General features: G+C 61.2%; 2 protein-coding genes across 3 annotated transcripts; one reads left to right on the top strand and one right to left on the bottom strand.

Moving 5' to 3' along the window:
* The first annotated feature begins 3,737 nt into the window (after positions 1-3,737).
* TMEM106C (transmembrane protein 106C) lies at positions 3,738-8,365 on the top strand. Of its 2 annotated transcripts, XM_082785688.1 has the most exons (8): positions 3,738-3,791; positions 4,745-4,954; positions 5,060-5,123; positions 5,639-5,798; positions 5,892-6,032; positions 6,277-6,326; positions 6,605-6,658; positions 7,064-8,365. In XM_082785688.1, exons 2-8 carry the CDS (start codon positions 4,756-4,758, stop codon positions 7,221-7,223), a joined length of 828 nt encoding a protein of 275 aa, XP_082641814.1. In that variant the 5' UTR covers positions 3,738-3,791; positions 4,745-4,755; the 3' UTR covers positions 7,224-8,365. The 2 variants fall into 2 exon arrangements, with proteins under 2 accessions (XP_082641814.1, XP_082641813.1); XM_082785687.1 differs by having other exon boundaries at positions 5,639-6,032.
* A 1,996-nt stretch (positions 8,366-10,361) lies between these two features.
* COL2A1 (collagen type II alpha 1 chain) lies at positions 10,362-23,243 on the bottom strand (the record flags this gene model as incomplete). Its single annotated transcript, XM_082785686.1, has 39 exons — positions 10,362-10,909; positions 11,023-11,265; positions 11,579-11,766; positions 11,901-12,189; positions 12,272-12,379; positions 12,543-12,596; positions 12,748-12,855; positions 12,968-13,021; positions 13,555-13,662; positions 13,793-13,846; positions 14,048-14,155; positions 14,476-14,583; positions 14,683-14,844; positions 15,107-15,160; positions 15,249-15,302; positions 15,457-15,564; positions 15,655-15,708; positions 15,808-15,861; positions 15,963-16,016; positions 16,099-16,152; positions 16,256-16,363; positions 16,464-16,562; positions 16,829-16,873; positions 16,988-17,041; positions 17,134-17,187; positions 17,468-17,521; positions 17,656-17,709; positions 17,810-17,908; positions 17,996-18,049; positions 19,495-19,593; positions 19,695-19,748; positions 19,840-19,947; positions 20,378-20,431; positions 21,514-21,612; positions 22,398-22,442; positions 22,640-22,738; positions 22,845-22,898; positions 23,011-23,055; positions 23,190-23,243. Coding segments are annotated over 39 exons (3,495 nt in total), but the record flags the coding sequence as incomplete, so codon positions are not given.
* Between the last annotated feature and the right edge of the window lie 23 nt (positions 23,244-23,266).

Below are 23,266 nucleotides of genomic sequence, written 5' to 3' on the forward strand. Positions count from 1 at the left end.
ACCTCAGCCATTTCCCTGCTTAAAATCCATCCTAAGGCTCGACACCGCATGCTTCTCCCTGTCCTTGCCTGAACCAGGCTGGCGTGATGTTCCTTTTGACCCCAGAAATCCTGCTCCCAGCTGAACCCCTTTTTGCATGCTCTTTCCCACCCCGTTGCAGCTCAGGAAAGGGAATTTCAGGGCTGGATGCAGGCAGAAGTGGGATGGGATGGGGTTGGGGCTGGGATGGGGATAGGGATAAGGATGGGATGGGAATGGGGATAAGGATGGAGATGGAAATGGGATAAAGATGAGAATGAGGATGGAGATGGGGATGGGGACAGGGATGAGGGTGGGATGGGAATGGGGATGGAGATGGGATGGGAATGGGGATAAGGATGAGAATGAGGATGAGGATGGGGATAGGGACAGGGATGGGGATGGGGACGGGGACAGGGATGGCTCTCCCAGGGTGACTTCCACACTTGCTCCATCCCCTGGTGAGCGCAGGGCTCTCAGGAAGCAACCACAACACCCCGCACAATGTGGGTGTGTGGGGCTGGGGGAGCCCCGTCCCCACTTTCTGCCTGTCTGGGCTGGCTTAGGAGGGAAAATTAGTTTAAAACTGGGGAAAAAGAAAAAAAAAAGGGGGGGTATTGACCCAGGACACACATCCCCTAAAATGTCTTTGCAGCATCCCCAGGACAGGACAGCACAGCACTCATGGCTTTGGCGCAGCTTCTGCCCCCCCCCCCCCCCCCCGGGATTCTCTGTTTTCTACTATAGGGTTGAGCTCGCCCTTCAGGGAGCTTGGTGAAAGCCTCCCTCTCCACACCCCTCCCAAAATGCTGTTTGCAGCCTGTCCGTGTGGGTGTCTGTCTGCGTGGTGCACGTCTGCACCCAGGGCATGCAGCAAGCGGGTCCCCAGCTCATCTGGGGGGCACTGGGGGATGCGCAGCCCATCCAATTAAGGGGAGCAATTAGCGTGGACAGCGAGCCGGGGAGCCTCCCTCTTGCTGGCATTTCACTCCCGGGAAGAAGAGAACAAATGATCCATTAAGTTTCCATCGGCAGCACAGGTCGATGGAAATATTTTCTTGCCGTAAACTTAATTTTTATGGTTTGGGCGATTATGAGGGGAAGGAATTTGTTTTTCCACTGAGCTCTCACGTTTATTGTGGCAGGAAAAAAAAAAAAAAAAAAAAAAAAAAAAAAAAGTGATTGCATAGGAGGCTCTGCAAGTTTATGAGCATCCACTGACCCAAAAGGATCATTTTTTACCTGCTTCTGTCCCAGAGCTATCGGGGCTGGAGGGGATGAGAAGAATTAGCTGGTTTGATTTTTTTTTTTTCCCCATTAAAAAATGTTTTTTTTTGGAACTTGGGAACTGGGGCAGGATGTTTTTTTCTGCTATGTTTTTTTTTTATTATTATTTTGTGCATCTGGGGTGCAGAGCCCCTAAAACCCCGATAAATCGGTGCAAAAGGACCGGCACCCCCAGCAGCACGGAAATCCTTGGGGAAAATGAAGGAGAAGGAAAAGCCGAATTTCTCCGGTGCCAGGAAAAACCCTGTGAACCCAGCGACTGCAAATGAGAGGCAATTTCCCCCTTAAACACCGCGTTTTGGGGTAATTTGTCTGCAGCAGCACAGCCAGGTTCACTTTTCCTCAGCCGAACCCGGCGGCAGCGAGTCCCCGCAGCGAAGCCCCACGCTTGCAGCCGGCGCCTCTGAGCGCTGTGGGGGAAAAAAGCCTGGATTTGGGGTTTAGCAGCGGGGTGCACCGGGTGCTGGTGAGCTGCTGCTGCTGCTCCTCGCCGGCTGAGGCGACATCTAGTGAGGCTGCAGTGAAGGATGGAGCCTGCCGGGCGTGCACAGCCCCGTACCAGCACCCAGGGCCTTACATGGCCCTACACCAGCACCCATGGTCTCATATGGCCTCACACCAGCACCCAGGGCCTCACACCAGCACCCAGGGCCTTACACCAGCACCCATGGTCTCATATGGCCTCATACCAGCACCCAGGGCTTCATATGGTCCTGCACCAGCACCCAGGGCCTGGCACCAGCACCCATGGTCTCAAACGGCCCTACACCAGCACCCAGGGCTTGATATGGCCTTGCACCAGCACCCAGGGTCTTGCACGGCCTTGTACCCTTGCACCAGCACCCAGGGCCTTGCACCAGCACCCATGGTCTCACACTGCCCTACACCAGCACCCAGGGTCTCATATGGCCCCACACCAGCACCCATGGTCTCGTATGGCCCTGCACCAGCACCCAGGGCCTGGCACCAGCACCCGTGGTCTCACACGGCCTTACACCAGCACCCAGGGTCTCATATGGCCTTGCACAAGCACCCAGGGCCTCACACGGCCCCACACCAGCACCCAGGGCCTTGCACGACCCCACACCAGCACCCAGGGCTTCACATGGCCCCACAGCAGCACCCAGGGCCTTGCACAAGTATGCGCAGCCTCGTGGGGTTTGCACAAGCACACGTGGCTTCACACAGCCTCATACTGGGGGGGTGTGCCCCCATAGTGGTGCTGATGGTTTCATACTGGGGGGTGTGTACCCATACTGGTGCAGGGAGGCTCCGTACTGAGATTGATTCCCCAGTACTGGTGTGGGGACCCTCATACTGGGATGGGTGTCCCCATATTGATGGAGGAGGGTTCATACTGGGATGGGTGATCCCATATCGGTGCACAGGGGTTCATACTGGGACTGGTGCCCTCATACTGGGATGTGTGCCCCTATACTTGCTGCTGGGGAGGGGTCATACTAGGATGGGTGCCCCCCATACTGGTGCAGGGGGACTCTGCACTGGGGTTTGTGTCCCCATACTGGTGCAGAGGGGCTCCGTACTGGGATGGGTGCCCCCATACTGGTGGAGGGAGAGCTTTGTACTGGGATGTGTGCCCCCATACTGGTGCAGAGGGGCTCCATACTGGGACAGGTGTCCCCATACTGGTGGAGGGAGAGCTTTGTACTGGGATGCATGCCCCCATACTGGTGCAGGGGGGCTCTATGCTGGGATGGGTGCCCACATACTGGAGCAGAGGGGCTCCATACTGGGATGGATACCCCCATACTGGTGCAGGGGGCTCTGTACTGGGCTCAGTGCCCCCATACTGGTGCAGGGGGCTCCATACTGGGCCGGGTGCCCCTATACTGGCTGGGCAGGGCTCATACTGGGACAGGTGCCCCCTCCACTGGTGCAGGAGGGCTCCAGACTGGGATCCTCCCCCCACTCCTCCCCCCCCGCGCCACGCCGCGCATGCGCGCTGTCTCCCGGCGCCCACCCCGTGTGTGCGCATGCGCGGGCAAAGAGCAGCGAGCGCGGGCACTGCGCATGCGCACGAGGACCCGCCCTTACCTCAACCATACACCGCCCACCAGCGCCCCCTCCACCCGGGACGTTAATGCGCATGCGCAGTTCCGGACACGCCCCTCAGCCCCACCAACGGGTGTGGCCGCGGACCCGCCCCTCTGCCATCTAGCGCATGCGCACTGAGGGAGAGCCGCGCCCAGGCGGGGCTGCTGTTGTCGTCACGACGGGGGCGGGGCCCACAGCCCCCGCCCACTGCCTCGGGGGGCGGGGCGATGACGCAACGCCCCGCCCGGCGCACGCAATGGGCGTGGCTTCAGTTAGGGGGCGTGGCCAGCGAAGATCCAACTCCCTTTCAGCACAGTGCGCATGCGCCTTCAGCGGAGGGGGCGGGGCGATGATTAGGCTCCGCCCCCTTCTTCCGCCCGCGTCGTCGTCATAGCAACGGCGGCTGCGCGGCCTGAGGGGAGGCGGCGGCGGTGAGGGGGGGGTCGGGAGGGGACCCCCTGTGGGCCTGGGGGGGCTTTGGGGGAAAAAGGGGGGTGTGGGGGCCTCTTTTTGGGGAAGGGGGTTGAGGGGGCCTCTTTTTAGGGGGCTGGGAGGGGGGCTCTTGTTTTTTTTGGGGGGGGTGAGGGGGGCTATTTTTTTGGGGGGGAGCATTGGGGGGCTCATTTTTGGGGAGGGGGGTGAGGAGGGCTGTTTTTGGGGGCTTAGGGTTGAGGGGGACTCTTTGGGGTGTGTGTGAGGGGGGACTTTTTGGGGGGCAAGAGGAGGTCTTTTTTGGGAGATGGGGGCTCCTTTTTTGGGGAGGGGGCTGAGGGGGGCTCTTTAGGGGTGGGGGTTAAGGGGGTCTCTTTTTTGGGGCTTAGGGTTGAGAGGGGTCTCTTTTTGGGGGGGAGGGGACTCTTTTTGGGGGTGTATGTGAGGGGTGGCTCTTTTGGGGGGCAAGAGGAGGTCTTTTTGGGTGGATGAGGGGGTCTGTTTTTTGGGGGGGATATGAGGTGTCTCTTTAGGGATGGGGGACGGGGGGTCTCTTTGGGGGATGTAAGGGGGCTTCTTTTTGGGGCTTAGGGCTGAGGGGGTCTCTTTTTGGGGATTGAGCATGAGGGGGCCTCTCTTTTTGGGGAGGGGTTCTTCCTTTTTGGGGGGGGGGGCGTGGGGGAGCTGAGCCTTTGAGGTGCTCCTGGTGGGGTGCCTCTGCTGGCAGGGTGCTGGGGGAGCTTCCCCTGAGGCTGAAAGTCTCTGGGGTGGGGGCTGGACCCCTGGGGGGGGGGGATTCTGACTTGAGGGGGCTTCCCTAAGGGGTGCTGGGAGGGGTCCCAGCTGGGGGGGCTGCCTAAGGGCTGGGTGCTTCCCCCTGTGCACATATTTTGGGGCCGGGTCTCCTGGCCTGCCAGAAATCGTCCTTAATGTCCCTTGTCCCCCATCACAGGCTCGGCAGCGATGGGGGCTGCGCTCTCCCCCCCGGCTGGCAGCGCTGCCCCCCGGCAGCAGAGGAAGGCTGGCGGTGACGACGATGATGATGATTTGCTCGACAGCAGGGACCGCAAGGAGGACATCGCCAAGTTCCCCTACGTGGAATTCACGGGGCAGGACAGCATCACCTGCCCCACCTGCCAGGGCACCGGCTGCATTCCCACGGGTGAGCGCTCCCCTCGTGTGTAAAACCAAAAAGCAGGGGGCAGAAACGCTCCTTGTTGAATTTTCCATCTCCAACTCGGTTTTCGTGCTCTTTTTTGCTTTCCAGAGCAGGTCAACGAGCTGGTGGCTCTCATCCCCTACAGCGACCAGCGGCTCCGCCCGCAGAGAACGTAAGTGTGGAGTAAGAGTAACTGCTCCTCTGTGAAGAGCAGACAGGGCTTTTTTTGTCGTGTAGTAGCAGAGCTCAACGCTCTACACAGTCTCCAGCCTTTCCTTCACCCTACTGGCTTGTTTTCACCAAAATATGCTAACAAATGCGACTTTTAACTCTAAATATTTCCTGTTAAATCCCACCGTAGGGGTGAGCATGGAAACAATCGTCCCACTCACAGCCTCTGTCCCCGTGCTCTTTACTGAGGGTTTTAGAAAGAAACCGCCGTAGCAGCAGCAAAAACGTGCACTGAAAGCACCACGGGGACAAGAGTGATTCTTGAGGCAGTTTACTTTTTGGTAATGAGTAGCTAAAGGGTGATGGTTTTGAGCAAGATCGGATATCGAAAACGTTCGAGCAGCACTTTGGGCCTCTTTCAGGGAAGGACAAATGGGTGGTTTTTCGCTGGGTTTCAGCTTCGTGAGGTCCCACGGTCACAAGTGTTGTTTTTGAGCCCTTCCCTGCCTCTTCCAGGAAGCTCTACGTCCTGCTGTCGGTGCTGCTCTGCCTCCTGATATCAGGGCTGGTGGTTTTCTTCCTCTTCCCCCACTCCGTCCTGGTGGATGACGGTGGCATCAAAGTGGTTCAAGTCTGGTTCGACAAAAAGAACTCAGTTGTCGTCCTGGCCATCACGGTAAAGTTTCTCTGCCCCTCTCTTCTCGAGGGAACAAGCCCCGTGCTGAGCTGCCCAGGAGGTCGCTGCTACCTCTCTCCCCTTTCTTTCCAGGCCACCTTACGGATCAGGAACTCCAACTTCTACTCGGTGGCAGTGACCAGCCTGACCAGCCAGGTGCAGTACATGAACACCGTGGTGGGAAGCCAGCAGATCACCAACGTCTCCAGCATCCAGCCCCTGAGTGACAAACTGGTATTTGACCTTCTTTACACTCACAATAAGTAAAAGCATCACTAAATCGTGTGAAACCTGTGCAGTATTACAAATTACCTTAAATATTGTCTGTCTATACCTAAAGACAGACATTTGCTTAGCAAATACTCATGGGCTGGGCTCTGTGCACACCAGCTGAAATGTAATAAGGTAGAAAAGAGCCCAAAAGGGATGGATTGAAGTGAGCACGCAGGCTGCATGTGGACATGTTTTTCTTTTGCAGGTGAATTTCACGGTGAAAGCGGAGATGGGCGGACCTTTCTCTTACGTGTAGTAAGCATTCACTGTTCTCTGTGTCTGGCTGGGGAGTGGGAAGGTTTCAGATCCTTTATTTAGCATTTGCTCAGGAAACTACCAGCTTTCTGCTAACTTTCTGAAAAGTAACTTTGCTAGAAATTACTCGAAAGGTTGCTCTGTGAGGATGTTGTGATGGGGTTTTGGACGCTGTCTTGAATTGAGTTAGCACCGAGGGGAAAACAACATGGGAAGGTACCGAGAAGCAGGCTGCTTAGCCTGTGCTGACCTACTTCTTTGTTTTTGGTCTCTTCCAGTTTCTTTTGCACGTTTCCCAAGGTGAAGGTGCATAACATCGTCATCTTCATGAGGTAGGCTGCTTTCTGCGCTGCTCCTGACTCAAAGGGGAACTGCTGCCACAGCAGATCAGGGTGCACGAGGAAAATCCCGCTTGGCAAGCACCCCGGCCTGGTTCCCTGCGTCAGCTTTCATGCAGACCAGTTGACACAGTTGGGTAAAATGTAAGGCAGGGGGGAAAAGGCACCAGATTGCCCTAAACTGAGTTCCCACGTGATGGGTGGCGTGGGGCTGGACTCACCAGCTCTCCCTGCAGCGAGCAGTCCTGGGTGCCCTCACTGGAAATCTGAGAGGATCCACAGCTTTTGAGGGTGGGAAGAGGAGTTTTGTGATGAATGCAGGCTGCTGGTGGCTTTAATTTAACAGAGGGGTCTCAGCCCCTCGTCCTGTCCCCTCTAAGCCTCTCTCCCTTCTCTCAGGACATCAGTGAAGCTCTCCTACATCGGGCACGTGACGCAGAGCGCTTTGGAAACCTACCACTACGTCGACTGCAGCACCAACTCCACGGCTGCCCCCGATCCGCTGCCTCTGCCAGCCCCCTCGACGCAGGGCGCAGCCAAAGCCTGGAGCAAGCCCTGAGCTCGCTGCCGCTGCTCCCTGTGAAATCCGTAGCTGTAGAAAGGACCGGGCACTTTCAAATGGAAGCAGAAGGGATCGTGACTGACTTTGGGGGATACTTGAAAGCTCTGGGGTCCCTCTTGCACTCTCTGGCATGCAGCTGGGCTGCGTTGCTGGCCTGTCCCTCAAATCCACTTCGGGTGTTGTTCGTGTGCAGGCAAGCGGGTCCCTTCCAGAGTAAGGGGCCTGCTGGGCCTGCCTTCCTCTTCGGTTCCAAAGAACTGGGTTTTGGGTAGGGAAACCGGATTCTCAAGCTCTGTGCTTTGTGGTCCAAAGATCTAGAGTTGAGTTTTGCAGCTGTTCTGAAGCTTAGCACCATACCTGGTCCTTCCAGAGCAAACTAACGAGTTCTGAGCAATTAATTTATTCCAGTTCTGCTCGGTGGCGGTGTGTCACTGGCATGTTTCAGAGCAGAACTTGATTTTAAAAAAGGGATGAAGCTTTGCCAGGAGCACACAGGCAAGGCGTTCAGGCTTTCACCTGTGTAATTTGCACTAGGAGGAGGAAAAGGAACTGGAGCCAGCAGGGCACAGGCGTTCCCCCTTGCACAGATTCTTGATTTTTGGCAGCTGAGACCCAAACGCTGCAGCCCTGCTGAAGGCTGCTGCTCGGTGTGCAGGGGGCGTTGGGCAGCTGGGGGGTCTCTGGTGTTTGAAACTGGGGAATGCACAGCTCAGTGCTGCTTTGTACTCCTGCCTGCTGCAGATTTAAACTGATTTGGTGGAAGGTTTGGAGGGGGGGGGGTTTCTTGTTTCAAAGGCTCACCTCGCAGGAGCCAGGCAGTCCCGAAGGACGGTAAAGCAAATAAATCCGCTGTGAAAGCTCAGCCTGCTGCGGTTCTTCTCCAAGCTTCTCCCCCCCGTTTGCAGCTTGGAGGGTTTCATTCTGCCTCTGCCCTTTGTAGTTCTTCTGGAACCCGATCACTGCAGCCCCCCGCGTTTCCTCTCTGCGCGCACCTACGCCTTTCTCCAGCCCTCTGTCGGAAGCGAGCGCGTGGAAGCACGGCGCGGGCAGAAGCTGTAGGGGAAGGGGTCTGGTGTTTCTCAATGAAGGACGCTTTGTTTTGTGCGAGTGTGAAATAAAAATACCCTGTTGTTTTCTAAGAGGTGGTGTTTTGGCCTCCAGACTTTCTAGAATTGAGTTATTAAAGCGGGGCTGGAGGGTGCTGTGTGGGGTCACCTCACTGGACATGAGGAAATGCTGTGACCTGTGGCAGTCCAACTTTGTCCTAGAGAGTGCACCTTGTCTCTCGTTGATGATTTTGGGCAACAAGGGCCAAGAAACTCAAGAAGTGAAGCCATGGAGCCCTCGGGCTGCCCCCGTTCCTGCAGGGGACAGGATTTGCAGCCCCGCACTGTGACTGTCACACTGCCCCTTCCCCAGTCACAAGCCTCTCACACGACTTGGTTTTGTAAAACCCCTGTTCCCTTCTCGTAATTATGATGAGCTGAGTTTTCTTTGAGGAAGATGAGGAAGTGGCCCGCTCTGCCCTTTATCCCATTTGCTTTCTGCCCCTCGGCAGCCTTGCAGCGCCTGGTCTGGGGTGATTTGGTGTCCTCGTGGGTGGCAGAGCCCCTTGCTCCCCTCTTCGTGCTGCAGATAACCGCTGCTCTCCTGCTCCAGCCCTTAAAAGCAGAGCTGCTTTTAGCTGGGAGGTTTTTGGGGGGCTCGCTGGGTGCCTGCAGGAACCCAACTCCTGCTGCTTGGCTGAGCAGGAAAAGCGCCGGTGCGAGCGAGAGCCAGAGCGCTGATAATTGGGGGTGCCCTCCGGGTCATGTGGCAAAGCACTTGGCCTTTTAAAGGGCATTTATTGTGAAAATCCTTCTTAATCCTCCAATCCTTTTTAATGAATTTCTTCTGCCAATGTTTTTTTTTTTCTAAAAATCCCAGCCCTGGGAAGCTGCCTTAGGTGCTTTAGCAGGAGGGGCTGCTGCCGCGGTGCCAGCTGTGAGCGTTTAAAAGCGAGGTAAGGGCCCCGAAGTAGCATTTTTAAAGTTTTTTTTTTCATCCTTTAAAGTCATAATTTCTCTTAATGAGCCTGCGGTACCCGTGCTAGCGACTGAGGAGAAAAGCTGGGGTTTTAACAAAAGCACCATCGCGAAACCTGCAGTCCCCGAGCCAGCAGCTGCCCGGTACGTCCTGCTCGTAAAGCTGAAGTTTGCAACTCTTGAGGGGGTCAGTGGGCTAATTTTCTTTAAGATAGTTTAAAAAAAATAAATAAAAATCAACTAGTGAGGCTTTTCCTCTAATTAGCAAGCTGCTTAAGAGCAGCACTTACATGTGTAGCTTTTTATGAAGCCTTAAAGGCAGAGCTGCTTTTACAAGTCAGGGTGCGTGCCCTGTGGCTGTGAACGCCTCCACCATCAGGGTTGCAATATCTCTCCTTAAATTGCATTTCTGCGTGGCCAAAAGGGGACAAATTCCTTGGGGACGAGGGGAAGGAGCATCAGGGGGCTGAGGAATTAATCCCTGCACCTGGTTTTTGACGGGAATGATGGAATTACTCATCTCCCAGGACTCCGTCCACCCACAAACCTCTCCCTGCTCAGCCCCTGGTTCCAGCTGTGCTGACCTGCACAGGACGTGGCCTCAGCCTCCCCTTCCCCACTGGTTTTACTGGTTTCCTCCAACTGGTGTCCCTAACCCAGCCCTGGAAGGGAGATCCCTTGCCTCAAGGCACCCCGGTGCTGGTTTGGGGTGCAGGGGGATGAGCAAACCCCATAAACCCAGCTGCTGTGTTCATGCCTGGTGCTTTCGAGATTTATCACTTAAAGCATTTTTCCTTCCTTTTTTGAAGGTTTTGTGTTATTATTTTATTTTTTTTCCCCTTTATATGAGGTATTCTTAACCCAGAGAGTTTGAGATTTGACCCTAAACCCCGAATGGCCCCAAAAGAGGGGAAGGGCAGGGGTTAGACTGCAGCCAACACCGTGGGCGAGAGGAAAAAACACCGTGCACATCCACTTGACTTTCCACCAAAAGTTTTTTTTTTTTTTTATATCAACTTGATGTTAAAAAATACAGACTTGTTTTACAAGAATAGCACCATTTGTGTTGTATTATACATTAGCACTCCTGCTGGTGATACACAGGGGGGAGGGAAGGGGCTGGGGCGGGGGGGATTCGTGATACCTGCATTTGCCAGATCCCTTTGGCGGGGAGGGGCCGTCGTACATGCCAGTTAGATTCCCACCTCCACCCGACCTAAAAAATAGGCCTTCCAGGAAGGCAATAAATAAATAAGCCCGTGGTTTTATGTCGCAGTCTGCCCCGTGACGGCGCTGGAGGGAGGCGGTGGTCCCAAGCGCGAGGACCGAGGGTCGTGCCAGCCATTCAGTGCAGAAGTCGTTGGAGTGATTGGGAAGGACGGGTCCTTGGGGTGGGATTGGTTTTCTTTTACTGTATTGGGCTGGATTTCTTTTTTTTTAAAAAAAAAAAACAAAAAAAAAACAACAAACCAAAACAACCAACGAACAAACACACAAATAAAACAATCCTTTTTACAAGAAGCAGACGGGGCCGATATCCACGCCAAACTCCTGCTCGGCGCCACCAATGTCCATAGGTGCAATATCTACAATGGGCAGGCGCGAGGTCTTCTGCGACCGGTACTCGATGACTGTCTTGCCCCATTTGCCAGTGTGTTTCTGGGGACGGAACGAGAAGCAGGGATGCCGTCAGCTGCTCCGGGGCCATCCAAACCACCGGGCAGCATCGGGGGTCCGGCCGCAGCCCCCCAACTTCGTCCCCACCGCCTTACCGTGCAGCCGTCCTCCAGGACGCTGTAGGTGAACCTGCTGTTGCCCTCGGCCCTGATCTCCACGTCGTTGGAGCCCTGGATGAGGAGGGCTTTCTTCAGGTTGCCCGTCTCCTCGTCCATGTAGGCGATGCTGTTCTTGCAGTGGTAGGTGACGTTCTGGGAGCCCTCGGTGGACAGCAGGCGGAGGAAGGTCAGCTGGATGCTGGCGGTGGTGGGGGAAAGGCTCTCATCGCCGTAGCTGAACTGCAAGGAAGAGGAAAGAGAGGTCAAAACCCGCGGGCATCATCACGGCGGGTTATTTCCAGCCACCCCTGGGAAGGGACCGCCGAGTTTTGTGCTCCCAGATGGCTGCAAAATCTTTGCCAAAAACACAAAACAACAAAACTTTGACTTGCGGAGCCAAATTGACCCGACTCCACACATTCAAGCTCATCCTAACCCAGCTGCTCCTTCCTCTAACAGCCCTAACCCACCTGCTTCCCACCACATCCACCGAGACGACCCCAAGGAGGGCGTCCCGCGTGGAATTCACCCCCCAGGCAGGCCTCCCACTTACGTGGAAGCCGCCGTTGATGGTCTCGGCGAACCAGACGTGCTTCTTGTCTTTGGTCTTGCTGCTCCACCAGTTCTTTTTGGGGATGCTGCTGGGGGTCGGGTAGACGCAGGTCTCGCCCGTCTCCATGTTGCAGAAAACCTTGATGGCATCCAGGGTGCAGCCCTGGTTCGGGTCGATCCAGTAGTCTCCTGCAGCACGAGGGGGGCACAAACAGCTCGCTAAGGGGGCTCGGGGGGGTCGGGGCGAGGAACCCCAAGGCTGCTTTTGGGTGCCAGGGGCTGGGGAGGAAAGCAGGGAGAGGGGAGGCGGCGGTGCCTCGTACCGCTCTTCCAGTCGGGGTGGCAGAGCTTGATGTCGCGGCAGGTCCTGGCCGGGTTCTTCTTGGAGCCCTCGGGGCTGCGGATGCTCTCGATCTGGTTGTTGAGGGACTTGAGGGTGGCGTCCACCTCGACGTCGTGCTGCCGCAGCCCGCCGGCGGCCTCGTCCGCCCGCATGTAGCGGATGGGGTCGGGGCCTTTCTCCGTCTGACCCAAGCCGGCGAAAGCTGACATGTCGATACCGGTGCCGGGAGGGCCGGGGGGACCGGGGGGGCCGGGATTTCCAGGAGGACCCTATGGGAAGAAGAAGAACACATCGTGAGGGGCTGCTCAGCCAGCCGGACCCCGTGCCCTGCCTCCTGCTGCCAAATCTCACCGCAGGGCCGGGTTCGCCGCTCCGTCCGCGGGGGCCGGGGGGGCCGATGGGGCCGGGCATGCCGTTGGAGCCGTCTTTGCCGGAGGGGCCGACAGGGCCGGGGGGACCCTAGGAGAGAGCCCCGAATTCGGGGGGTCAGGTCGGTGAAGGAGCAAAGGGAAGGGTGTGGAGCCATGAGCTCTCGGTGGGGGCTCGAGGCTGGAGGTGCCCGGGGGGGGCGTTGGGAGCTCCTTGGCCTCTCGCCACCCCAAACGGCACCGTCAGGACTTACTCTGGGGCCGGAGGGACCAGCAGGACCAGCAGCGCCTTGGTCTCCAGAAGGACCCTGTGGAAGAAGCGAGGGTGGGCGGCTGCAGCAGGCTCAGCCCCAGCAAAGCCTTCGGGTGGGCTCGGGGGTCCCTCGGTGGCCGCAGAGACCCCCAAAGGAGCCGCATCCTGCGGCTGGGCTCAGCGCTGAGACCCCAAAAACAACTTACAGGGGGGCCGGGAAGACCCTGCAGTCCGGTGAAGCCGCGGTGGCCCTTCAGCCCTCTCTCTCCAGCCTCTCCAGTCTCACCTTTGTCACCACGAGGCCCTTGGGGACCCTGTGAGCGGGGAAGGGGCCGCGTCAGGCTCGGGGTGGCAGACCCCTGCCCAAGGCACCCAGGACCCCATGTTTCACACACGGGACGTGCCAGGGGGCGCAGCACCACTCACCGGCATGCCTCGAGCGCCTGCAGGACCGGAGGGACCCATGGGCCCTTGTGCACCCTGCGAGGAGAAAAAAGGGAGTCAAAAGGAGCCGGGACGGGGGTCGTGCCAAGAGGTGCCAGCACCCCGAAACACCCACAGCCTCGGGGCCGGGATTATGGGTGTTTGGGGGGCGTTGGAACCAGCCCCAGGCACCACACTCCTGTTCCCAGCCCTGCTGGCATCTGTGACAGTGAAAAAAAAGTCTTAATGGGGCTTAACGACAGCTTTAAATACGCTCAGCCGGAGCATGGGAGCATGGAAGGAGCCCTGCAGATGCCCCGGCAGATTTTGCCTGCTTACAGCTCCCCAGGCTTGCTCTGAGGGGGCTCTGGGCACTGATAGCTCCTCGGGAAGATGCTCCGAGATGCAAACAGCTCTCGAGGCACTGCTGAATTAGCAGCAGCCCCTAACGGCACCGCCTGGCTCTCCCAATTACTCCAAGCAGCTAATTGCTCCCGGGGAGCCGCTGTCATTTGCTTGCTTAATCTGTGCACGGGGTGGCTACCAGCTCCCATATCGAGACCTTAAACCCAACGAGCCCTGGCACTCACCGTCTCGCCTCTGTCTCCTTGTTTGCCGGTGGGACCAACGGGGCCGGGAGCGCCGGGGGCACCGGGAGCGCCGGGGGCACCCACGGGGCCGGTCTCGCCGCGATCGCCCTGCGTGCAGACAGCGCGGTGCTCAGATCCGTGCCAAACTTGGGCTTTTTGGGCTCAGATCCATGCCAAACTTGGGGCTTTTTGGGGCACGGAGAGCAAGCACCAAGGCGGGAGCCCGCAGCAAACTCACCTTCACGCCGGCTGCGCCGTCTCTGCCTGGGGGGCCATCAGCACCGGGGTTGCCCTGGGAGGAGAAGAGGAGAAATTAGCACCCTGGGATGAGCACCAAGTCGCCTTTCGAGGCAAAAAAAATGCTGGTGGAAAGGTGCCCGAGAGCTCCAGGAGCTGAGTTATGCCTGGGATGCTCAGCAATGCCTGGTGCAGCCGTAGCTGGAGGCACCGATCCGCTTCCCTATTTTTTTTCCCCAAGGAGGGGTTCGCCTACCTCACGCCCAGGCTCGCCAGCAGGACCTGTGAGACCGGGGGGACCCACGGGGCCGGGGGGGCCTCGGTCGCCCGCAGAGCCAGGTGCTCCTTGCTTTCCGGGTTCGCCCTAAACAAGGGGAAAAAAGCATGTGAATGGGAGAGACCCCGGCGCAGCCTTCACCCATCGACGGGTTTATTTTGAGGCTCCCAGACCCCGCTGCATCCACCCAGCCCTGATATTTCCCCGTCCCTTCTTCAGGGCTTGCACCAGCGGCTCCTGGTGGGGAGAAGCCGGCCCTGCACAACCCCACCCAGCACCCGGACACGGAGACCCCAGGGTGCTCGGACAGCACCAAGGGGGCTGGAGGCCCTGAGACGTGCCCGGGGTGGTGCAGCCCCTGCGTTTCGCCCCCCAGCGAGGGTTCACAGCCCCCAAATTTGACTCACCGATGGCCCTGGCAGCCCGGGGAAGCCTCTCTCGCCGCGCTGTCCGGGCAGACCGACGATGCCGCGCTGTCCTGCCAAGCCTTGGGGACCGGGGGGACCATCGGGACCCTGCGGGGAAGCAGAGGAGGGGGCTCAGACCCTGTGGGATGGCACCACGCAGCCGGGGGAGCACGGAGAGAGGTGTCCCCCCCCCTCCAAAAAGCTCACCGCAGGGCCGTCCTCTCCGGGTTCGCCTTTCTCGCCAGGGGGGCCAGCAGGGCCTTGGAGCCCGGGGTCGCCGGCACGGCCCGGGGGACCGGCGTCGCCACGAGCACCCTTGGGACCGTCCTTGCCAGCAGAGCCAGGGGGGCCGGGGGGACCTGGGTTACCCTGCGGGGGAGGAAAACAAGGTTGGTGCAAACAGAGGAGGCTTCTCCACCTTCATCGCCCACATCCCGGTGCTGCTCGGGGTCTGGCTCTGCTCCCGAGCCTCAAAACCCTGAGAAAAATCCCTTTTTAGGGGCTGAGGAATGGCCACGAGCAGCCTGGAGTCCCAGAGCCCCTGCAGGGATGCGCTGTCCCCTCCGCCTGGCAGGGGGCAGGAGGCACCCGAACCCTGGGTGGGGGCGACCCCAGACACCCCCCAACTCACATTAGGGCCGGGTGGTCCCACGCGGCCGGCGGCTCCGGGGAATCCGGTGGCTCCCTGGGGAAGGAGAGGAGAAAGGTGGCTGAGATGTGACATCCCGGGGCTGCCCCTTCCCCAGCCCCCTGCCCACCCCCCCGATACTCACGGGGGGACCCTGAGCACCGCGGGCTCCTTTGGGACCAGTTACACCAGTGGGACCCTGGGGAGGAGAGAAAAGAGGGTTGGAAATGCTCCTGGGGGGCTGCGACGCCCGCAGCGGGGCCGTGTCGAGGCCATGCCCCAAATTTCGTGGCGCGGGGTCTGCCCCAAATTTCGTGGTGCGGGGTCTGCCCCCATTTGGGGGCTGTACCCACCTGGGGGCCGGGTGCGCCCGAGGGACCTTGGGGACCAGGAGCGCCGGCGTCACCCTTCTGCCCGGGCTCTCCTTGCTCGCCTTTGGCACCGGGTTGTCCATCGGCGCCCTGCACCAAGGGGGGGGGGAAAAGCGGCCGCCGTGAGCGGGGAGAGGATGCTGGATGCGTGTTGGGGGGGGGACAGGGCTAAATACTCACCGGGGGGCCGGCAAATCCAGCAGGACCGGGGGCACCGGGCTCGCCACGCTCGCCCTATTTGGGACAGATGCCGGGGTTAACGGTGGGGACGGGGGGAGCGCGGCCAGCGGTGTCACCGCCAGCACCCTTGGGGGCTGTGGGTGTCGCACTTACGGGGGCACCGCGGGCACCGGCAGCGCCAGATGGACCGGGGGGGCCGGATTCACCCTGGAAAAGAGAGGATGGAGAGGTGGGGGCGTTGGTGGCATCTCCCCAGGGAGCACCGTGGGGGCGTCTCGATGCAGCCGTGGGGCTGGCCGGGCTCTCACCTTCTCGCCGTTGGGGCCAGCGGGGCCGGGGGGGCCGATGGGACCGGTCAGACCCTACAGGAGAGAGAAAAATGAGGACGTGGCCCCCACCAGCACCCTCGGGTGGCCGCTTTCACCGTGTCCCCGTCCCACTTACGCGTGCGCCGTCCTTCCCAGGAGCTCCCTCGGGACCCTTCTCGCCGACGTCTCCCTGCGGGGCGAGACGGAGGTGCCATGAGCCGAGCCGAGCCCCGACACCCTTGGGGACACCCCCGGGGACACCCATGGGGTCACCCACGGGACATGTCACCTACCCGGTCACCCTTGGGGCCGGCGATGCCAGCTGCTCCTCTCTCTCCAGGCATTCCCTGCAGCCCTGGGGGTCCTTGGGCGCCGTTGGGGCCGGCCGGGCCGGTTGCACCCTAGAGCGGAGCAGAATTGGGGTCATCGGGGTGCTCACGGCGGCACGGATCCGCGGGGGGGGCACCGAGCCCCCTCCCAGTGGGTCCCCTCGTCACCCACCTTGGGTCCGTCGGTGCCTGGCGTGCCGGGGAGCCCGCGGGGACCCTGCAGCCCTTGTGCGCCGGGGGAGCCGCGCTCACCGGGGAAGCCGCGTTCGCCCTGGCGTGGGGGGGGGACAGCGTTAGAAAAAGGAGGCCACGGTGGGGGTCGTGGGGTCCTCGGTAAGGACGTCAGAGGGCAGAGCATCCGTCCTGGAGGGGACTGGGGTGTACTGGGAGGACTGGGGATGCGCTGCGGTGGAGGCTGAGCCACCGGGACTGGAGGAGCATTGGGTGGGGGAGGACGGATTCTGCCCGTTGCCCCCCCAGACCCTCCCCATGGGACAGAGAGAGGGGTCCCGAACCCAATCCAGGAGCGATACTTACTCTGGGACCGACGAGACCGGGGGCACCGGCTTCTCCGGGAACACCCTGCGGGGATGGGGGAAGAGCCGGGGGTCAGCACTGGGGGGGTCCGGGGGTGCTGAGCCCCCATGCGCAGCCGGGGGGGCGATGGGGAGAAGGGAAGGAGGGAGGGGGTCTCACCTGGTCTCCGGGTTTGCCGCTCTCTCCGGGGGGACCTGGTGGGCCGGGCAGCCCCTGGGGGGGCAAGAAGTGGGGTTAGGGGGTGCCCACGAGCATCACCCCCACCCCAGCACCCTGACCCCCCCCCCCGTGTGCCCCCCACTCACCTGGAAGCCGGAGGGACCGGGGGCTCCTTGCTCTCCTCTCTCACCAGCGGGACCCTAGGGAAGGAGGGCGGTGACGGCCCCGAAACCCCCCCAGGGATTCAGACATGGGGGGGCTTCGCAGCCCTTCGCCCACCCCAAAATTTGGGGGAAAACCCGAAATCACAGCAATGCATAGGGCAAAATCCCTGCACCCCGACCCCGGGGGTCTCGCCCACCCCAGATCCCCAACACGTGGGGGGTGCCCAGATCTGGGGAGGGTGGGGGGGGGCTACGACCCCCAACCCCGTGTTTCAGGGAGGTTTTGTCCCCAAAATAAGACGCTGGTGACACTCACGGCAGGTCCGGGGGGGCCGGCAGCTCCTGTCTCACCATCCTTGCCAGGAAGACCCTGCGGAGGAGACCCCCCCACACACAAGCTCAGCTCCGTCCCGTGCCTCAGTTTCCCCACCCGGGGGCTGTTTCAGCTGAAGAAGCCCCCAGGAGAGGTTTTGGGGAGGGGGGGGGGCAGCAAAACCAACTCACCCGCAGCCCCGGGGCACCGGGCAGCCCTTTTTCGCCGGCTTTTCCAGGCTCACCCTAAAGGGAGGAGAGGGGTGGTGGTGATGGGGGGGGCCTTGGTCTTCACAACACCATTTTTTGGGGGGCAGAAAACACCAGAAAACGCCCCAAAACTTACGTTAGCGCCTTTGGGACCGGGGAAACCCATCACGCCGGGCTGCCCACGGGCACCCTGAGGGCCGGGGGGGCCGGGGCGGCCGTCCTCGCCGGGAGAGCCCTGTGGGGAGGGGGGGACGTCAGTGTGGGGTCACGGCATCCCCCCCCCCTAAACCTCAAGACCCCCGCCCCGTGGAGCATCACTTACGGTGGGGCCGACTTTGCCTTGAGGTCCAGCATCGCCGGGGCGGCCGGTGAGACCCTGGGGAAGCAAAATTGGGGGGGCTGCAGCGGGTGGTGCCCGGGCAGGGGGGGGACACCGAGCACCCCATCCCACCCGGACACAGCAGGGAAAGCTGTTGGGATGGGGCTGGGGCTCACCTGGGGGGCACAGGGGGCTGCGGACCCCCCCCAAAGGGCAGCTTTGGTGACCCCAAATGCTTCCCGGCTAAGCCCCGAGTGTTTTAGGTAGCCCCAAGGAGCGTCGTGGCAAACCCCAAAGAGCCCAGGAGCCCAAAGAGCCCCGTGACTAATCCCAAATGCACCCAACCTCACCCCAAAGAGCACCTTAACCCCAAAGGCACCTTAACTAGCCCCGAGGCGCACCTTAACCAGCCCCAAAGGGCACCTTAACCAACCCCAAAGAGCACCCCACAGCATCTTTACTAACCCCAAAAGCATCTCAGCTAACACCAAAGGGCATCCCAACAGGAGCTGAACCAACCCCACCGAGCACCTTAATGCCCAAGAGCGTCTTGGATAACCCCAAGTGCTCCCGTGAACCAACCCCAAAGGCACTTCAACCAACCCCAAATACTCTTTAGCCAACCCAAAAGCTCCTGAAACATCCCCAAATGTTTCTTAACCAACCCCAAATGCCCCTTAATCAGCACAAATGGGCTTTGACCAACCCAAAATGCACTTTAACTAACCCGAATGCCCTTTACCCAACCCAAATGCCCCTTAACCAACCCCAAATGCCCCTTAACCAACCCCAAATGCCCCTTAACCAACCCCAAATGCCCCTTAACCAACCCCAAACGACCCTTAACAAACCCCAAATTCCCTTGAACCAACCCCAAGTGCCCCTTAACCAACCCAAATGCCCCTTAACCAACCCCAAATTCCCTGTAACCAACCCAAATGCCCCTTAACCAACCCAAATGACCCTTATCCAACCCCAAATGCCCCTTAAACAACCCCAAATGCCCTTTACCCAACCCAAATGCCCCTTAACCAACCCCAAATGCCCCTTAACCAACCCCAAGTGCCCCTTAACCAACCCCAAATTCCCTTGAACCAACCCCAAGTGCCCCTTAACCAACCCGAATGCCCCTTAACCAACCCCAAATGCCCCTTAAACAACCCCAAATGCCCCTTAACCAACCCCAAGTGCCCCTTAACCAACCCCAAGTGCCCCTTAACCAACCCCAAATGCCCCTTAACCAACCCCAAATGCCCCTTAACCAACCCAAATGCCCCTTAACCAACCCAAATGCCCCTTAACCAACCCCAAAGCTCCTGACCCCCCCCCCACCCCCAGGAGCCTCCTTGCAGCCCCCCCCCATCCCCTCCGTCCCACTGCCCCATCCGCGTCCCCCCCATCCCCCAGGAGCAGCCCCAGCCCTTTCCCTCCCCCCCAGCCGCCCCCACCCCAGGGGGGGTTCAGGATGCGCCCCCCCCCCCCCCCCCCCCCCAAGCTCTTACCCTTGCTCCGGGCAGCCCGGGCTCTCCGGGACGCCCGGGGTCACCAGTGGCACCCTTGGGACCGGCGAGGCCAGCGGGGCCGCGTTCACCCGGAGCACCCTGTGTAGGGTTGGGGGGGGGGCACAGGGGTGAGGTTTGGGGGCGCAGGGGGTGGGCAACACCCCCAGGACCCCCCCCACCCCATAACCCCGACGTCCCACCTTGGGTCCAGCCAGCCCGTCTTGCCCGGGGAAGCCGCGGTTGCCGGGAGCACCCTATGGAAAAAGGAGAGGAACAAAGGTAAAATGAGGGTTTTTTTTGGGGTTGGGGGGGGCAGCATCTCGCCGAGGGATGGGGGCCACGCACCCTTTCTCCGGGGGGGCCCACGGGGCCGGCAGCACCGGGTTCCCCACGGGCTCCTCTTTTGCCTTCCTCCCCAGCCGGCCCGGGGGCACCTTGGGGTCCTGCGGGGCCCTGAGGAAGAGGAGCAAAACGGGTCAAAAAACCAGCGATTTGGGATGGGAAAAGGGTTGGGGGGGACAACCCGTAGACCCCCCCCCAATTCCCCAAACACCCGACCCGTGTGTCACGACGGCGCCGGGGCTCAGCGGCCCCCCGGCGGGGATCCGGCCCCGCGCATTGAGGCTGCTTAATGAAGCGACGGGGGAATGTCCCCGGCCCCCGGGGACGAGGGGGGGGCACGGCGCAGTAACACAGCCCCTATTGTTCCCCCCCCCCCTTTATGGGAGAAGGGGGGAAGGGGGGGGGGGACGCTGCCCCTCGAGGGGCCTCGTTAGGGGAAGAGGTTCGTTAGCCGAGCCGGGTGGCTCGCCGCAGCGGGGTCTCCAGCGGGGTGGGGGCTGGATTTGTGTTTGTGTGTCCCCCCCCCGTCCCCAAAACTCACCGTCTCGCCCTTGGGTCCTTGCTCGCCTTTGAAGCCCGCGATGCCGGGTTCGCCCTGGGGAGAGAGAGGGTGGGGGGTGATGGGGGGCTCGGTGCTGTTCCCGTCGGGGTTCCTGTCCCCGACCCTGTCCTCGTCCCCTTTTCTGTCCCCGTCCCTGTCCCTATATGGGTCCCTGTCCCTATCTGCGTCCCCATCTCCATCCCTGTCCCCCCCCCATCCCTGACCCCATTCCCATCCCAATCTGCATCCCTGGCCCCAGCCCTGTCCCCACCTTCATCTGCATCCCTGTCCCCATCCCATTTCCTGTCCCCATTCCTGTCCCCATCCTGTTTCCCGTCCCCTTTCCTGTCCCCTTCCCCGTCCCTGTCCCCATCCTCACCCCCTCTCCACCTTTGTCCCCACCCCATCTGTCCCCCACCCCATCCCCACCTGCACCCCTGCCTCCATCCCTATTCCTGTCCCCACACTAATCGGTGTCCCCTGTCCCTGTCCCCATGTCCTGAGCCCTGTCCCCATCCCCAGCCCTGTCCCAATCCCTTTTCCTGTCCCCATCTTCATCCCTGTCCCCCACCCCATCCCTGTCTCCATTTCCTGTCCCCATTCCTCATTCCTGACCCCAACCTCAACCCCTCGTCCTCATCCCTGTGCCTGTCCCCATTGTCATCCCTGTCCCCATCCCTTTCCTCCTCCCCACGCTCATCCTCTTACCTTGCCCCTGTACCCACCCCCATCCCCATCCCATTCCCACCCCATCCCCATCCCATTTCCATCCCATTCCTGTCCCTTCCCCATTTCCATCCCAGTTTCCAACCCCAATCCCATTCCCAATCCCATCCCCACCCCATTCCCTCCCCCTCCCCATTTCCATCCCATCCCCGTCCCCCCCCTCTGGGGACCACATTCAGGTCCCCTGGGGGAGACCCGAGGATGTTTGGGGGGGGTCAGGGAGCACCCAAAAGTGGGTCCAAGAATGGGGACAGATCCTAAAAAAGGGGGAGGAGCCTGGGGCGGAGTGGGCGGGGCCATCTGATAGTGGGCGTGGCCAATTTTGAAGTGGGCGGGGCCACAGCCAGGTCCCTCTCGGGGGGCTCTGGGGGGGTTTGGGGGGGTTCGGGGTGGGTCGGGGGGACTCTTACCGTCTGTCCCTTGGGTCCCAGCGGGCCGGTGGCACCTTGGGGTCCGGGGGGGCCACGGGGGCCGGGGAAACCTGGAGCGCCCGCGATGCCCGGGGCACCCTGCGGGCAGCCGGTGACCGTCACGGGGGGGGGGGACGGGGACACGGCACGGTGCCGGGCGCCCCCACATCCCCAGGAACCTGCGTCCTCTGCGTCCAACAGCGCGGCCCCCAGCATCTCATGTGTCCCCCCCACCCCGTGTCCCCCAGGACCCCACAACAGCCATCCCACATCCCCCAGTGTCCCCCAGTATCCCCAGTATCCCCATATCTCCCAGTATCCCCATGTCCCCCAGTGTCCCCACACCCCCCAGTGTCCCCATATCTCCCAGTATCCCCCCACCCCCAGTATCCCCATGCCACCCAGCACCCCATGCGCCCCAGTGTCCCCGTATCTCCCAGTATCCCCATATCTCCCAGTATCCCCACACCCCCCAGTGTCCCCACGTCCCCAGTATCCCCATATCTCCCAGTTTCCCCATGCCCCCCAGTATCCCCATGCCCCACCAGTGTCCCCATATACCCCCAGTGTCCCCATGCCCCCAGTGTCCCCATATCTCCCAGTAACCCCATATCTCCCAGTATCCCCATGCGCCCCAGTGTCCCCGTGCCCCCCAGCGTCCCCATGCCCCCTAATGTCCCCACACCCCCCAATGTCCCCACACCCCCCAATGTCCCCACATACACCTCCACACCCCCCACAACCCCCCCATCATCTCCCCATCACCCCGAAACCCTCCCATCACCCCCCAACCCCCTCCCACACCCCCCCGTCCCCCTCATCCCGATGACCCCAGTGTCCCCACGTGTCCCCCGTCCCCGTCCCCATCCCCGTCCCCCACTCACCGCCGAGCCCTTGGCTCCGGGGATGCCGTCGGTGCCGGGGTTGCCCTACGGGACGGAGCAGTCAGCGCCCCCCGTGCCTCAGTTTCCCCACCTCCAGCAGAGCCCCCCCCTGACCCCCCCGGGTGTGCCCCCAGCCCCACAGCTCCCAGGCTGCGGGTGGGGGGCACACAGGGGAGTCAAGCCACCAAGGAGGGGGGGGGGGGGGGGGGAAAAGTCCCCAAAAATCCCCTGGGGGCACTTACGGGGGCGCCGGCGGGGCCGGGGGAGCCGGGGGTGCCGGATTCGCCGCGGGGACCTTGGGCACCCTCGGGACCTCGTGCGCCGGTGGGACCCGCTTCACCCCTGCGGGGGGGGGACACGGAGGTAGGGGGGGGGGATTTGGGGCGGCCGTGCCTCAGTTTCCCCCTCCCCTTCCCTCCCCGCACCCCCCCCGCGCTCAGCCCTTACCTTGGAGCCGGGGGCGCCGGGGAAGCCGGGGGCTCCGGCCGGGCCAACGGGTCCCTGGGGGGGGGAAGAAAAGTGTGGGGGGGGCTGCCCCTATTGGGGGGGGGCACCCAAGGGACCCCAAAAGGATTTGGGGTCCAGTGGGGGGGGCAAAAAGCCCTGTACTTACAGGGGGGCCGGCGGGGCCGGGGAGACCGTCGTTGCCGCGAGCGCCCTGGGGGGAAACGGCAGCGGGGGGGTCACGGGGGGGGGGTTCAGGGCACCCCACACCCCCCCCTTGAAGCCCCCCTGCCCCACTGGGGGGGGGTTACTGGGGTGGGGGGGTCGCCGGGGGGGTCTCGCACTCACCGCAGCGCCGGAGGGGCCGGGACGTCCTCGCTCTCCTGGCAGCCCGCGGGGACCCTGGGGGGGGGCACACGGCGTCA

The sequence above is a fragment of the Aythya marila genome (genome assembly GCF_965140915.1).
Source record: "Aythya marila genome assembly, contig: HAP1_HAP1_SCAFFOLD_412, whole genome shotgun sequence".
NCBI lineage: Eukaryota > Metazoa > Chordata > Aves > Anseriformes > Anatidae > Aythya > Aythya marila.

Bases quoted from the DNA above. Each gene is read 5' to 3' on its own strand.
- TMEM106C (XM_082785687.1), top strand. From the start codon at position 4,756: ATGGGGGCTGCGCTCTCCCCCCCGGCTGGCAGCGCTGCCCCCCGGCAG. The intron at 6,327-6,604 runs GTAAGCATTCAC...GGTCTCTTCCAG, and splicing joins GGACCTTTCTCTTACGTGTA to TTTCTTTTGCACGTTTCCCA. The intron at 6,659-7,063 runs GTAGGCTGCTTT...CCCTTCTCTCAG, and splicing joins AACATCGTCATCTTCATGAG to GACATCAGTGAAGCTCTCCT.